The sequence below is a fragment of the Platalea leucorodia genome, assembly GCF_965183815.1.
Source record: "Platalea leucorodia genome assembly, chromosome: 2".
Lineage (NCBI taxonomy): Eukaryota > Metazoa > Chordata > Aves > Pelecaniformes > Threskiornithidae > Platalea > Platalea leucorodia.
Window position 1 is genome coordinate 97469187 of NC_138824.1, and position 16463 is coordinate 97485649.

The 16463-nt window shown below is 40.6% G+C and overlaps 1 protein-coding gene across 1 annotated transcript; it reads left to right on the top strand.

Moving 5' to 3' along the window:
* Positions 1 to 2142: 2142 nt before the first annotated feature.
* TMPRSS2 (transmembrane serine protease 2) lies at positions 2143 to 14495 on the top strand (the record flags this gene model as incomplete). Its single annotated transcript, XM_082336413.1, has 13 exons — positions 2143 to 2157; positions 3020 to 3215; positions 3525 to 3608; positions 5043 to 5162; positions 6474 to 6603; positions 7682 to 7792; positions 8637 to 8680; positions 9409 to 9583; positions 11223 to 11398; positions 12431 to 12526; positions 13394 to 13536; positions 14131 to 14283; positions 14484 to 14495. The coding sequence occupies 13 exons, from the start codon at positions 2143 to 2145 to the stop codon at positions 14493 to 14495; spliced, it is 1455 nt and encodes a 484-aa protein (XP_082192539.1).
* Between the last annotated feature and the right edge of the window lie 1968 nt (positions 14496 to 16463).

Consider the following 16463-nt stretch of genomic DNA (forward strand, 5'->3'; position numbering starts at 1 on the left):
TGTCTGATGTGTGAGGTGAGTTAGAGGCCAAAGTATTGGACTGAGATAAGACAGACCAGTCTTTTCTAGCTCTATAGTTGTTGGGATGGGGAGTGTTTGACAGGTCAGTTTGTTTCTCCATGACCCAGCTTCCTTATCTGTGAAGTTGTTGCAGTACCCTTGATGTATTTGTAAAACATTTTTAAGTGTATCAGTGATGCGTGTTTAAGAAAACTAGATTATATCATTATTGGATGCTACGCATCAATTTTTGCCTTAAATGTTTGCAAACTAATGGGAGCCCCATAGTTTTGGTTTAATCTGTTTTTAATACGCTGGAAAACGCGTATGTTATACCACGGAAATCTGTATGTACCTATGACTTCCCTGTGTTTTGTAGTGTGATAATGGAAAACTATTATTAATCAGAAGCTGGATGGGAAATGGATTAACAAGAACTAAATTGAGAGTGATGATTGGAAGCCAGTTAAGCAACAAAGATATTTTTTTCCTCAGTTCATTTAAAACAAACAAACAAAAAAGAATGAGGAAGACTTTCATCTGCCAATCTGCAAAGCCTTTCAAATAGTAATGTAATAAATATTTCGGTTTTGATTTGGTCATAGTACCTGCTGACTTACCTCAGAATCACCACCTAGTATTCTTCTGTCTGCTATTACTAAACTTCCTAATCCTTTTTTTTTTTCCCTCCTTTTCAGAGAACAAGGAACAAAAATATCGTCCTGTGACTTGTTACTTGTCCTCCAAGTCTGGGCAGAGCTACGCTTCCCGACTCTGCTGTGAAGAGCTGGGTAAGAATGGATGCGACATAAAGCAGAAGTCCTGAAGCCTGAGTCACCAATCTGATGGACTTACTGTAAGCAGGACTAAGACTTGTTTTTCACCTGTCTGCCATGCAAATAAGAGTTCAATGGTGCATTATTATTTACTTTTTATGCTAGCGCTAATAATCAAATACCAGAATCAGCCTTCCTAAACTGTCGAAAAGTATTGGCATGCTCAAGGTGCCAAGCTGCTGTTGAAACCTGCTTCAAAGACGTTTGCGGTTCAGTTTTGGGTGAGATGACACCTTTGCACAGGTTCTAAAACATAACCTTATACTTCAGAGTGAATTATGCTGTGCCTTAATGCAACTGCTCTTTATAGTCATGGCTTTCAGCAGGGGTCACGGCAGCGTGCCTGTGTGCAGGGTACTGCTCTGCAAGCTGGAGAAAGGTATTTCTCAGTGCATGACTGAGGCACTTCCTAGGCTTTTTTTCATGTAGAGTAACATTACGAGAGGACTCAATAGATTAAATTATTTATTAAAATGATTGCTTGTGGAGGTGTATAAATGCCTGTTTTAGAACTGCAGCAGTAAACACTTTGTGTTTCTTATGTCTTTGCTAATCTGTGGTTTAACTTAACGTTAATGTTTAACTTTAAAATAAACTGCTATATGCTTGAAACATTGGATGTAGCTCCTCTCTTTTACTCTATTTGAAAAACTTTCGTGTTCATTCAGCGTATTGTTTCCCCTGCTGTGCTTCTCTCCCTGTTTTTGATGTGGTGGCTACAACACACAACCAAGAAAACAGGTGTTGGCAACACAGAAGAGTGAAAAAGATGTGGCTTGTGGGGCTGCTAGCTGTGGCGTTACCAAATGAGTTAGTTGAATTTATATTTCCTGATGCGTCGTTCCTGTTCTCATTTCTGTGTCATAAACCTCAGAGCGATACATGAGTAAGTGTTGAGAGAGGCAGGAGGACCTGAACTTGGTACTGATACCGTGTGGGTTGCTGCCAGGATATTCTTTAACTCTCATTCTGTCAGTGAGGGTGAGCACTAACTTAATCTTCTTGGTTTGTGTGGCGCTCGTGTTGATGAATAGTTGCCACTGTATAATCCTAAAGGTTGTATTGAAGGGCTATTGAGATCGATTTCATGCTGCACCTTAATATGTACCCTCTCTTGAAATACTTCCATATTTTTTTCCCCCAGATTTGGCATTTTTCCAAAGGAAAGACCGACAAGAAAGGTGGACAAAGCTTCTGGTTGTGATTGTTTTCTGCTTTTTTTTTTTTTTTTTTTTTTTTTTTTAATATAGGTTCATGCTTTACTTCCAAACACTTGAATTGTTTTGGTACTGCTGACAAAGGAAAGATGACCTCTACTGTAGTAAGTAAACAAAATATTCAAAATATTCTTCTCTTATTTTTTTTTTTTTTTAAAATGGGGTTTTATTTCTTTACAAGTAACAGTCTATTGAGTGATGTCCTGGTTAACAAGTCTTCTAAAATGTGGAGTACTTGTTGCGTTTTCTTTTCTGCAAAAAGGGAAAGATATACTGTGAGGCAGGTGTAAGAGGCTTGAATTAACTAGTATTTCAAGTGCTCAGATACTCCTGGGAGAGATTTATGCTTTCAAAGCTTATTTTGAAGGGATAGGTTGGAATGGCTTCTAACTAGTTCTTAAAGCTCTTCCAAGATAAATATTCCACAACCTGTTGTAGGCCGGTGCATTTCAGAAATAGCTTAGGTATACCTGGTGTTGTCATAGGACAAAATGGGGTGGTAAGCATTTATCCTAAACCTGGACAACTGCATAAAGGCTGTTATTTGTCAGCGTTTCTTTCGATGACGGTACTGCCTAAAACTGTCCTTGATGCTTATTTCTACCCTGTCAAATGTTCCAGTGTAATGGTTTGTGTGGCCAGCTGGAGAGCTGGGCTCAAGAACCCTTCTTAGGTTGAGTTACTTTGGGTCAGGAAACTGAACTCTTCATACGCCTTCCAGCCTCACTCTCTGTTATTTTTAGTATTCAAAGTCCGAGGTATTAGGCATGTACTGTAAATCTCTTTCTCTGTGTTAATCGGAGTCACTAGTATGTGTATGCATGCATGGTGTATTTCTGCATTGGCAGAACTACTTAGTAGGGTTCTGAACGTAAATGGCATCTGAAACTTTTTTTGTCCTAATTGAAGACTTGCCTCTTGTTTTTCATTTTCTCCTGTGTTCTTCCCCTCAACATTATAATTTAGGGTCCACCGCCATACTATGAAAATCACGTCATTCAGCCAGAAAATGTCTATTCTGCCAGACAGCCAGTAGGTGCTAACCCATATCCACAGTCCTTCTCAACAGATGCTCCATCAGTGCCAAGCTATGTCCCAAGGGTTGCTGCCCATCAGGCGAGTAGGCCAGTAGCACATTCATCCAGGAGAACATGTGCATCAAGTAAGTTTTGTCAGGATTTCTTCCAGTTTTAGACTTAAGGTCTTCCAAAGAAAGATAACAAATAAAAGGAATCTTCCTTTCCAACTCCTGTATTGAGGGAGCCGCCTCCTCATGGATGAAGAAATAATAGCTGGCTGGGATGCCGGCAGAACTGGACAGGAACATGGGCGATTTGGAGGAAAGGTGGTGGAATAGAGAAAAGTCTGGCAAAAAAATGTTTTTAACGTCAAGGAAATAGATAGTGCTGGTGGCTGGTAATTACCTTATTTGTGAAACTAATTTCTCTTTTTGTCCTTGCTTTCATTTCAGGTGTAAAGAAAACCATAATCATTATATTATCCATTTTACTAGTCATTGGTTTTGCAATTGCTGCTTTCTTAATCTGGTATTTTGGTAAGAATTTTTTTTTGTTGTTCTGAAAGAAAAGATGTATTAAACTTTTAAAGTTAGAAATATACATTCTTACCTTTCATTTTATGCTGAATTAAGAACAGGAAAGTCTTTGTTACCTGTCTCCTGAGAGATGAACTAATATTGCTTCCTAATGGCTCAGTTTTGTTTGTGTGGTTTTTTTTTTCTTTCTTTCTAATGAACAATGCTGCTGTACTTTCCTTTCCCTTCATCAAGTAAATATGTTTTTGATGTTAAGTGATGTCATCAGCTTTTTGACTCTTCTGGAGCACCTTATTCAGGTGGCTTCTCTGGAAAGCTCCAATCTATCTGGCAAAAGCTAGAGCAGTACAACTGTACAGCACCGTAGCTGTTAGTAAACAGTAGTTTGACCTCTTGCAAGGCTTTTTGCAATGGAGGATAGCTGGCATGTGACTGTACGTGGCCAACACATTCTGTGGTGCATTTCATTAGGGAAGTCACTGCTGTGCATCCTCTCTGAAATGGAACTCTGTTCCAAATTTGAACTTCACTTAATTTCAAGTGAAGGAGGGAGAAGGAAATGAATGTGTATACCTTAACTGCAAGAATGTAAATGGTCAAGGTATGTTTTATTTTGGTAAAGTGGAATCTCTCTTGGAGCAGAAGTAATTCACATCCGTTTATTTGTTTCTGTGAGGCTTTTGCTTTGAAAGTGTGTTAACGTTGTATGAGCCCAGCCTGTTTCACCACTTTAAGCTGTACCACAGATTATCCATTCACCTTGGAAGTCATCGCCAACCAGGGTGACTGAGCTCTGAAGCTGGGCTAGAGCAATTCTGTTTGGCTTAGGTGAAGTTTGTCTTGTGCTATCTTAATTTCCCTTTAAATGAAAGCCACTTTTCAAAGGAAACTAAAAACCAATTTTCTATGGTTTTGGGAGCCTCTCCTTTCTGTTCTGTGCAGGAAAAGAAAGGAAGAGAGAAGGGAGTTCATTTAAAACTGTTAGGACAACACTTTGTGTTCTTAGGGGTTTTTTCTGCTCACTTTGATTTACGCAGGGTGAATGTAATCTTGTTTTAAATGGCAGTGAAAGCAAAAAGATGTAATTGGAGTAATCGCTTTCTTCCTCCTTTTCTGTTTATAAGTGTTATGCTTTGTCAGTGTAAAGCTGACTCCTTTTAGACAACTTAATGGTGCTTGCTTATTCAGGGGAGGCAGCGGACAAAAATCCAATCAGCTGCATCAGTGACTTAATCTGACAAGCAGTGTAAAGAACAGAGCGATACATCTACTGTTGTGTCAGGCTAGGTCTCCTCCCACCTCTGAGTTTAAGAGCTCTTTCTGATATTTTTCTCTATCAAAGTGGAATATTCCTTAAGAAGAGAGGTGGCAGTAGTCGCCTGAGGCTAAGCTGATGTTCAGCCTAATGGTTGTGTTGCTCTCTTCTCCCCGCAGTAGAGAATAATTCTATCACCTCCTTAATGGAGTGTGGATCTTCCGGAGTATGCATACCATCCTCGCAGTGGTGTGATGGAGTGAGCCACTGCCCCAACGGGGAGGATGAAACCCGGTGTGGTGAGTGCCAGCCGTCAAGGCAGGGACCTTCAGCCAGCTGCAAGAGTTTTTGAGCAAATTGCCTTGTCCAAAGCTTGCCTAAGTTATATCTCTAAAATGGCTTAGGATGTTTTGAGTGCTTTGAAGCCTATATCTAGATATTCAGTTTGTTTCCAGTCTGATTGAAAAGCTGAAACAAAATGACTGACTCAGGGGTTTGAGCTGGCTTAACTTTGAATCAGTTTTTAAAATACTACCTTTTAATTTGAATGGGGTTTGTGCAAAACTGAATGTAACGTTGTCTCTGGAATGAACAGTCATTGCTGACTTCTTAGTAGAACTTCAAGTGATAACATCAATCTGGTGGTCTTCAGTCAGGCTTGTCTTTTTCCACATATTTTGCATTCCTCATTCTCCCAATAATGCTTCAACTACTTCATAACTCCCTTGTGTAAGAAAGCCTGGTCTGATCAGTGTTTCCAACTGAAAAGATGCCAAGGGAAGCTTTAGTGCAGAGCTGAATGGAAGGTGGAAACATCATCGATTTGTCCGTTCCAAAGGTGTGGCATCTTGTTTCTAACACCTGTGTTGTGCCAGTGCCACTCTGGAAAACTTCAGCTGTGCTCTTATTCTCTCTTTGGGAACTTTTATTCTGCACATACCTCATGCAGGGTTGGCATTTACTGGCATATGCTCTAAAGCTGTTCCTCTCCATTTGATTGAATAATAGGTTTTTGGAGAAGCCTGTTCATTCTCTTCTTTTGCTGGAACTATTTTATATTAAATTCTTGTGCAAATAAATACATAATGGGGCATGGAATGTCAGAGCTAATTGCTCCTTGTTACGTTCTTGCTCTACAGCACTCGTCTGAAAAGATTTGGTGTATTAAGATATAACATATAAATATAATAGACTATATTTTGTTTATACACAGTGTATGATATATAAAGAAATGTATGGTTGTGTAGATAAAAGTAAGAAAAGACTGGTTATTGCAATCTTGAGCAGTGGTAGAATGTGAAAGAGAATTTTGAGCATAAAAGCTGAAATGAAAAGATGAATACTATATTGTAAACTTGCATTTTTAAACTGGTAGTTCTTAAATTGCCTTACACAAAATAATGAAGTCATTGCGATATTTCTGTCTACTTGAGATTTACTCAGAATTTGAGTAGACGGCAGCATTAAATTATCACTAGTTCATACATACAAGCAAGTATTATGGGTACCAATACTTTTAAGTAGGGAAAGAGCAGTAAAATAGCATGTGGTGTTCATGTTTTCTTGTTTGGTTGTTTTTTTTTTTTTTTTCCTTCTTCCATTTCTGGCAGTTAGACTTTTTGGACCAAACTTTATCCTGGAAGTTTATTCACCTGTCAGCAAATCGTGGTATCCTGTTTGTCAAGACAGCTGGAATGATGATTATGGGAAGATTGCATGTCAAGACATGGGCTACAGTGTGTAAGTCTAACCTTCATCAGCCTTTGCGCATACATAGAAAGGTTAAAATTTCCTTCTTGCAGTTTTTAAGAATGCGTATTTGAAACAAAAAGCAGTTGGTGATCTAGTTCTTGTGAACCCAGGTGAGTCTGATTTTAACGATGGTAGCTGTTACAGAATCAAAATGAAACATTGCTCCAAGTAACAGGATCTGGTACACGTGCAGTGGTTACTCAGTGGGGTCACTTGTATCTAATACATTCCCTCCAACCGTCTTCCAGAGCTCGCTTCAGTTAGTAGCAGATCATTATAATTGCTCAGTAGCATCTAGTCTGACTTAACCTGTCATCACCAGTATTGCATGGAAAGCCTTGGTCTCCTAAGGAGACAAGTAACACCAGCTCGTGTGGAAGATCACCATAAACATTCGTGGACGTAGTGCTGTGCCTGCTCTCCCCATGTAATGCCATAGCCCAAATTCTTCTGCGGTTGAAATACTTGATTTTGCCTCTCTGTGATACAGTTGGCAAATGCTGTCTTCGGGTATGTGTGGAGTAGTGGAGTGAATTTATTGCCTAGGTAGGCAGAACTTGTGTGTGCCCATGCTGTGTTGTGGTGCTCTAAATTAAGGTCTGTGAACTGGCAATGACCCCAGTAGTTCCAACTCCAGTAATACAGCCCAGCAGCAACTACACAGAGCTAGAAAGCCTGGCAGAACAGCAGCACTTGCTACCCCTGTCGTTGTCCCACAGAAACGCGGCTGTCATGACTTACTGGACCTGAACTATGCTATGCTGTGTAAATGTACCAGCAAAGGCATCTCTTCATCTTGCCCTGTTTCATGAAGCTGAAGATTCCTACTGTGTATGCATATTAGATAAAAATATTATTTTAATATAGTAACTGTTTGATGGGAAATGGAACTTGAGAAATGTTTAAAGAATTTGGGTCTCTGGCACTGTACTACAGCACTGGCATTCAATAAAAAAAAAATCCTCTTTTTAGTGTTGTTCACGTCAGAAGCTATAGCTTGGCGCAGTTTATTGCTTGTTTGAAAACTGAAACTACTGGGTTTCATAATAGACTTTCTGTTTTGCAGAGATACATATTACTACAGTCGAGGAGTAGCAACTGAAGTCAGCTTTAAAAGCTACATGAAGCTGAACACAAGTGCTGGGAATGTAGACTTGTACAAAAAGCTGTATAGCAGGTATCTTTGTTTAATACAAACTTCTTTCCTTTTATCAGGGGTCTTTTTAGCTGTTGTAAGAAGTGTAGCTTCTGCCCGTAGCATAATGCAAGCACATCTTTCAATGGGGATTGTTAGAGGAAAAGAGACTTCGTTTTTAATCTGATTGCAGCAGCTGCTCTCCCTTCTCTTTAAAAACACAGCTGTCATTTTTCCATCCTTCCTTTTGTCTTTTAAAAGAGAGGTCCCATCCTGTTCCCTCCATGCTGTCTAGAAGATTGCTGTGTCAAAGATACTTTTCTAAGGCTTTTTGACCGTCAACAAGAGTTTCTGTATGGTGACAATAGCAACCAGCTGTAACACATTCACAGCAGCTAGTACAGCTTTTTTTTCAGTCACATGAACACACAGCATGCAAAATGGATCTTACACTGTGCAATGTATCATTTTTATTCTCATTAAAGAGCTCTGAAGTGTCTAGTTTCTAAACCCGTAGAGTGCTGTGCCTGCAAAGTTCCCGTGGTTCCCTTGTTTAGGTTCTTCTACAACTACTTCATAAATCAGCTCAACTTTTTCTCATGCGGTTCTTCATCTTGCTCCTCAGTAGGCTTACAAACGTTTTGTACTGGTGACTGCAGGCTTCCACATGATAGTTTTGGTGAATGCAGGAAATGGTGGAGGCCAGATGGTTGCTGCTAGCGTAGCTGGAGAGAGTGAAGAAAGGAGGGAACCCTCAGCGGGAAGATGAGGGTGAAGGCAGGGCATGTAGCTGGAAAGGGTGGCAAGCAGCTGGAGGGTGAACTTTGCCTGCCATTTGCTTCACTGTGTGCCTAAAATCCTGTTTGTTTTTTTATTTCTATTGCAGTGATTCCTGTGCATCAGGAAATGTAGTTTCTCTGCGCTGCATACGTAAGTGACTGTGTTTCTCAAACTTCTGCTTGCTCATGCTTTGAAATGCTCTAGCTGGGAAATCCTTTTGAATCTGCATAAATAATTGCCATCTTTTGATGGGTAGATGATTTAACTCTGGTTCCCAAGTTTCAAACGGTGCAGTTTAGGGAGCAGGGTGGAAGAGGAGACAAGGAGGATGTTGGATCCCCAGTTGCTTTTGTCTTTGCTGCCACCAGTTCCTTTAAGTGACTTGCCTGCGCTGAAGCTCTGTAGCCCTCACCCAGCAGCCACAGTAGGACGTCTGTGGCGCATCCACTCTCCAACACGTGGCCACTGGGCGGGCAGTGCGTTCCTGATGGTGATGGCTGTCATGAGACGACTCCCGGCTGTTGTCTGTTTTGTTGCACAACATAAAGGCATGTGCCTGTGTGGCTTGCCAGAGATGCTTGAATACCACACCCAAAGGTGTAATGAACCACTAGTTTATGGTTTGTGGTGAATTGAGGGCAGCAGCTACCAAATACTCATCTCGATGTTTGCAATGCAAAGGGGGTCTGGGCTATGGGAGACTCAGGGTCTCAGTGTCCAGGGCAGGGGCTGCAGCTGTGGCGTATTGAATGCCAGCAGTGCAGAGGTCAGACATGGTCTGCACTCCCCTCTGCTAGCAAAGCCTGAGCTGCAGAAGCCATCTTCCAGACCAGCTCACTCTTTAATTAATACCTGTGTGTGTGTAACTGACTCCTTAGAGTGTGGCCTATCCACCAAAAGCGTGAACATTATGACCAGAATCGTGGGTGGCAGCACGGCAGCGCTGGGGCAGTGGCCGTGGCAGGTCAGCCTCCACGTGCAGGGCACCCACGTCTGCGGGGGCTCCATCATTGCCCGGCAGTGGATAGTGACGGCGGCACACTGCGTGGAAGGGTGAGTCTCGCCCGTGTGGGCGACAGAGCGACCGGCTCACTCGTTCGTCTCTTGAATGGCGATTTTTCTTGCTTCAGGCTGAAATGCGCGAATTTAGTTAAGTCTCCCAACTTTCTGCTTTAAAACTGAAGTAAATACCATTCGTCCCCTCCCTGCTGCCCTGAATGCAGGTGCTAAGTACAGTATTTTGTCTACGTAGCAGTATGGTTTTCAAGTATTAAGGGAAAATATGTTCTGGAGGAGGCTGGCTGCGGATCATCTGTCTGCTTTCTACAGGAAGAAAATCTTATGTTACTTGTTAAAGGTGGAAATTAAATTGGAAGGTGGTCTTGGGCACAGATACCCACCCAACTTAAGAGGTAAACTCAAGGCACCAAACTTAATGCCAGACAGTACAATGTTTTCATGAAGATGTTGAATTACACTGTGAGGGAAAACAAAGAAAAGGAAAAAACAGAAAAAAAAATCCCAAACTCTCAAATATCAGACAACTGTAGATGTGATCAATTTAAAGATGCCTGTACTGTTTATTTCCTCATATCTTCATGCCACAGGATAGTAAAGCCCAAGTCAGTATTAAATGTAGATTTATACCTATCAAGGAGCACTTTACATAGGCATCAACAAGAAAAATAGCTGGTGCTTTGTACATTTTTAACCTATAAAGGAGAGTTGAGGGTGTTGTGGTACCTTGTGTACAGTGGCAGAATATGTTTAAAAGTTGACCGCTTCTATTGGAGGGAAAAGCCACTGAGCAAAAACATTTTAACGGTTGGTTGGCTGGATCACAGTTTGAGGTTAAGCCAAGGAAAAATAAGTTTGACCTTAACCTTGAGAAAGGAATGCAAGTGTTTATTTTTATGTGATGATCTTATCCCTCCTTTGCTTTCTGATTTGAGCTGTGTAGTATGCAAAAGCTTTAGGAATGGTAACCAAGCTGTAGGTGGCACAAAACTGGTTTTCAGTCTTGATTTTTGTTCTTTTTTTTGGGGGGGGCGGAGGGCGGGAGTGATTTGCAAGCACTACTGCTTTGGCGTTCTCATGGAGGGAGTTTTAATACTTGTGGGAAGTTTTCTGTTGAGCATTTGTAAACTGTGCTGGAGCACAAGAGGCTACTTAAATTACATCTAGCAAGCATGCTTAACATTTAAAAAAACCTACCAAAACCAAACAAAAAAACCCCTGACAATTTCAAGATAGTGAAATTCCTTCACTAGATTATGTTTTTACTAATTCTGGCTTCTGCTACCCTTGTGTGCTTTGGAGAGTACACACGAGTGATACCACTGACATGTGAGACCTCAGAAATAACTGCTTGATCCCTCAGCCATGGAAATCAATAGACTTCAGTGTTGTAGTCTCAGATTATAATTTGCTGTGCTGAGTGACTAAGGTGATAGTGATACTTAAGCCATTTCAAAGATTTTTTGGATATATTTATGAAATTAGAGTCAAGCTTTCCCAGAGTTAGATGTCTTTCAATTTGTTTACCTTGTTCTTCAGAAATGGTAGTCAAATGCATGTGCATTCATGGTCACACATGCATTTGACTACTGTTTCTGAAGGCAATTTTTTGAAGGTCACAATCCGTGACTCGTTACCAAAGAAGCAAACCTTCTAATCTTTCTTTTTTCTGTAGACAATTTTCTGCCCCGTACATTTGGAGGGTTTATGCTGGGATTCTGAATCAGAATGAGATGCTCTTAAGAAATGGATACAGAGTGCAACAGATAATTTCCCATCCGGATTATGATACAGATTCTAAAGACAATGATGTTGCCCTTATGAAGTTAGAGACACCACTGAGTTTTACTGGTATGTATTCTGCTCTTCTTAAGGCAAAAATCCAATGGCAACGAGCACATCTTTTAAAACCTCAGAAGTTCATCAAGAAATCCTTGTAGATACTTATGGGAAGAACATAAAATGTGGGTAGAGACACCTTAGAGACAGAGACTGGGGTGCAGTAGAGACAGAGGGCACACCCTCTGGTTTTCTAAGTAGAATTTATTTTCGTCTAGTACGTGGTAAGGGATTTTGGGCTTATCTCAATAATGTACTTTTACCCCAGAATGCTGATTGGTGCCCAAGTATTGCCACTCCCGAAGCTGCTATGTGTGCAGCTTCAGGATGTGGTGGTGGAGCAGCTGACTAAACCCTAAACCAAGTTACCTCAAATAAGGATTGGGAAAAAAACCCACACAACTGCAAAACGAAATGTTACAAGAAGTTCCTTTCTTAAAAGTAGATGTAGGTTGTTTGTAAGCAAGCAGTAAAAAATAGAGGACAAACCATTATTTAAACTTGAAGTGCTTTTTGTGTACAGGTCCTTTGTATTTCAGTGCATCAGTTTAAAACTCCTAGAAGTAATCTGGAGGGGCTCTTCTGCTGAGAGCAGGGAGGTTGCCTGTTCACCAGGATTTTGTGTTTCACGCTTGTATGTGGGCATTGAATCCTGCTTGCATTGTGATTATTTTCAGCAGGGTTTTGCAAAAAGAACGCAGAGAGGTGGTTGTCAGAAGTTTTTCTTCCTCTTTGTCCTCTACTGATCAGAGGAGCTGATGTTAATCGTTCTAGTTAGCCTGATGAATTGAGCTAGAACCATTAACTGTGCTTGTTTCTCACTTTGAGATGAAGAGGTAGTCATCTGGGAAAGGGCAGCTGGTAAGCTTTCTGCTGCTGCCTGCATTGCACAGTACTGCTTATCGGCAAGGAGGGTAAAGTACAGAGAAAATGCATGGTGTGCGTGTATTTAAGTCGTGGTCATGCTGAGATATTTCATATGCATTTATTTTGAATTATGTCTGGACATCTGCGATTACAGATGTTACTGTGTTTGTTTTGTAGATACTGTACGGCCAGTTTGTCTGCCTAATGCAGGAATGATGTTCCAGCCTAATCAGCAGTGCTGGATATCTGGGTGGGGAGCAGAGTACCAAGGAGGTAAAGAGTGGCTCTGGAATATTTTTGTCTTCTATGTAAATCAGTCCTTTTCAGTCTACAAAAAAGCATTGCATGGGCTGGTTGGGCAGTTTGAGCCAGATCTGTTGATACGCTGTTTTTTCACCCATTTTACAGCCCCTAATATTTACGCAGGGCATTCTGTCTCAAAGCAAGTCATGATGTGCTGCATTCAACAGACTGCAAAGGAGCCTCAAATCAGTACCGGGGGCCAGAAATATTCACACAGGAAACAATTCCGTGCCCCTGCTAGCAGGGCCACCTCTCCTGTAACAAGGGTAGCTGTATGCCAAGCCAGTCCACTGTGGACATGGGAAAGGGCAGGAGCCTGTCCTTTCCACCAGCTCAAGCTAAAATAGTATGATGCAAGTAAATTTTTAAGAAGTGAAAAGGGAAAGGAGGAAAGGTTTCTTTCAGTATGAGAAGGTACCGGGCAGGGAGGGGGATGTTGGGGAAGCTGGATCCTGAATATGGGAATCGCTGGCAACTTGTGCTGGACCATGAAACTGGGGAGGTCCTCTTTGCCTCTTGCAGACTTCATGTGCTTTTAATATTCCTGTAGATAACACGGTTGATTTGGGGCTGGAGTAGGCAGGTAGGTGCCATGTTCTCTTGCTTTACAGTACACTGACAGCAAAGCAGGGTAACTAACTGATCTCTTGGAAGGGAGTTTTAATATCACAGTTGTCTCTGTGCAATGGACAGTACATCTTAAGTGTCCGTCCCAATGTTTCTAGTGAGTTTATTTCATCTTGAACAGTACTGCTGGGATTTGTAATACCAACGTAATATGATGCTTGTTCTAATTTTGTCTTTGTACATATGTGTTTGTGCATGTTTCAATTTTAGGTAAAACATCAAATAATTTGAATTATGTTATGGTGCCCTTAATAGAACGTGCTAGGTGTAATTCTGTCTATATCTATAATGGCATGATTTTGCCTACAATGATCTGTGCTGGATATCTAGAAGGAGGAATTGATTCCTGTCAGGTAATTATTCCTAATTAACAGCTAATAATGATCTGATTATTTTTGTGGTCTTACTAGTAGGCTCTTTTAATCATCTATTAATTACAAAGAGATCCTATAAAAAAAAAAATAGAAATTGAGTAACATTTTGGTTGGGCTTCTAGTTCCATTTGTGGTGCATCCCTTTAAAAGGGAGAGCTTTTGTTTCATCTTCTGAATGGCTGCCAGTGCTCGCTAAATACCCAAAGAGGGTGAGGGTTCTCGCTAAATACCCAAAGAGGGTGAGCCAGTCCTTTTTAATGCTTCAAGGATGTTTTGTTATCTGGTACTTGAAAGTGAATGAATGCTCTTCATATTCACGGTGATACCCTAGCATTATGCTTGTGAACAAGAAAGTCAGTAATGCCTATCTCATTTAGTGCTTTGGGCAAACAATTTTCATCCCTATTGCAAGCAGTCATCATTTAATACTGTAATTGCCATTGCATTTTCTTTTAGTGACTACCTTGAAATGGTGGCTAGCTTTTTTTGAAACTTAACCTGTATTCCTGAAGTGAAATGGATTGTGTCTTTCCTGGTGGCCAGGTCACTAATAATATGCTTGTATTTGTGCAGGGTGACAGTGGAGGTCCTCTAGTAACTAACAAAAACTCCTTGTGGTGGCTGGTTGGAGATACCAGCTGGGGAACTGGCTGTGCTAGTCCCTATAGACCTGGAGTGTATGGGAATATGACTGTGTTTACAGATTGGATTTATAAAAATATGCAGGTAAAATGTTTGGGTGTTTTTAATAATTTTAAATGTCCCAAATCCTGAAACCTGATTTTATTTATAAAAATAAATAAATAAATGTGACTTGTCTGCTAATGAAGCTATTCTGTTGAGAAGCATCTAAGTAATTGATAAGATAGTCTGTCAGCCTGTCAACAGAACTCGAACCTTTGTTTTTTGTTTTGTTTTTTAAACAGGCAAACAGATGACAACGCTGTCTGCTCTTCTTGCTGACTGATGTTTCTGAGAACAAGAATAAATGAAGCCATGGGTGCCTGGGATATTTATTCACTTTGCAAATGATTTTTTTTTTTTTCCTATTTGAATTTTATTTTTAAAAATAACGTGAAGGATTGCGCACTCGGTTCTGTGCTGGCTACAGTGACTGATCTTAATCAGTGAAGGATTAACACAATGAGCACCTTTCTTGTTGTGGTGCCTGTCAGAAAGTCATTCTGTCAACTGCTTGCTGAAATGTCTCTCTTTAGTTGAATAACTTTCACTTGATAATCAGGTACAGGCTTATAATGGCAATTTTAATCACAATTTGAGATTTTCGTAGCAGGATGCTGAGACAGTTGGTTTAGTGGTGTTTTAAATTAAATGTTAAGTAATGTGAGTGTTGAATCTCTGAGCTGCTGGTTGGCAATTTAAAAAGAATGTTTTTTGGTATATATGAAGGGAAGTTTTCATGCACTATGGTAGAGACACAGAAAAAAAAAATACTGTATATTCAGGTAGTTAAAAGTCCTCAGGATCTTGACACAGCAGTCATCCAAGTCAGGCTGTTCAAAGTGAGACCAGTCTGACTGTCTTGGTAATTAAGTGCTGTTCTGCCTTAAGCTGCTCTGAACCCAAAAAGGGCAAGACCTGCCGTTACTCTGGATGTAGGCTATGGAGAGGGGTGCTCCGGAGCTGTAGCAGGGAGCCGTGAGCTAAGTGTCCCGATGGCCAGGTCCCTGGCTGCTGCGCACATCGAGGTTGACTCTTAAACTCTCCCTGCTGTGAAAGGCAAAGGGCAAAGTTTTTCAGTAAGGCTGTGTTGCAAGTGATAGACCTCTGATCACAGACACACGTACAGAGTCTGGATGTTTTATACAAAGAAACACAAATCTGTGTTTCTGCATAACCAGATGAACTACCTCATTTATTAAATTTGGCTTTTCATTCCTTAGAGCTCTCCTTTATGTAACTGCGTGTATGTTTTTAGCAAAATGTAATTAATGTCAGAGTGCCACCTCAACTAGGACTTTGAAAATAATTTATAATCATAGTACAGAGGATCAAAAAGCCATACCAAGTCATTTTTTTTAAGAAGGATAAATCTTTTGAATGAAATGACTCTACTAATCTTCTTTTCTCTTTTGGTACTGAAATGCAATTATCTTGCATGTAAACACTGCACCAAATAAATATTTTTTTTTTTTTGTTATAAATAGTTTTCCTTAGTAGTGGTTTATATCTGTTTGCTTGGATTTTTTTGGAAGCAGTTGCTGGATTCAGTGTCTGAAGTGTTTTGAGAATTTGATTTAAAAAACAAACAAACAAAACCCAAAGCAAAAGAAAAACACCACAAGAGGGTGATCCAAGAGATTATTTTGTTTCCAGTATTTCAGGTCCTTGAACAAACCCAGGGAAAGAGAGCTGGATGTCCAGGAATGTTGGGTGCCTTTAGTGGCCAGGTCTGAGGAAATCACTCTGACTGTGAAATTGAATTAAATAAGGAAGTTTAGCCTAGAGGCAGCGGGTTGAGGGAGACGCACCCTATATTGTTATTACATCTCACGCTGCCTGAAGCAATGTGTACCTACCTCTCTTCTCTAGGTGTGAGACAGGGTGTTTTCAGTAGCACATGAGCATCAGGTGTGCCTTGGGGGATACCACGAAGTAGTCAACAAGTTTAAAATACTTTCAAAATAGAAATTAATTAAATTAAGTTGTTATGGTATCAGGCTTTTTTATGGCTTTTGACCTGCAGCATTGCAAGTCAATAGTAGGAACACAGTATACTGAAATGTGGAAAACTGGCTGTAGTGCTAAACAGGGTTAAGAAAGCTGTATGCTGTACTGGGGTGAACGCTGTGCCACAGAAGACGGCCATCTGCTGCTGCAGTTTCGTGTCAGAGGGTCAAACACCTTCTATCATTTCTAGCCTGAAGAGAAGGCTTCTCTTGTAA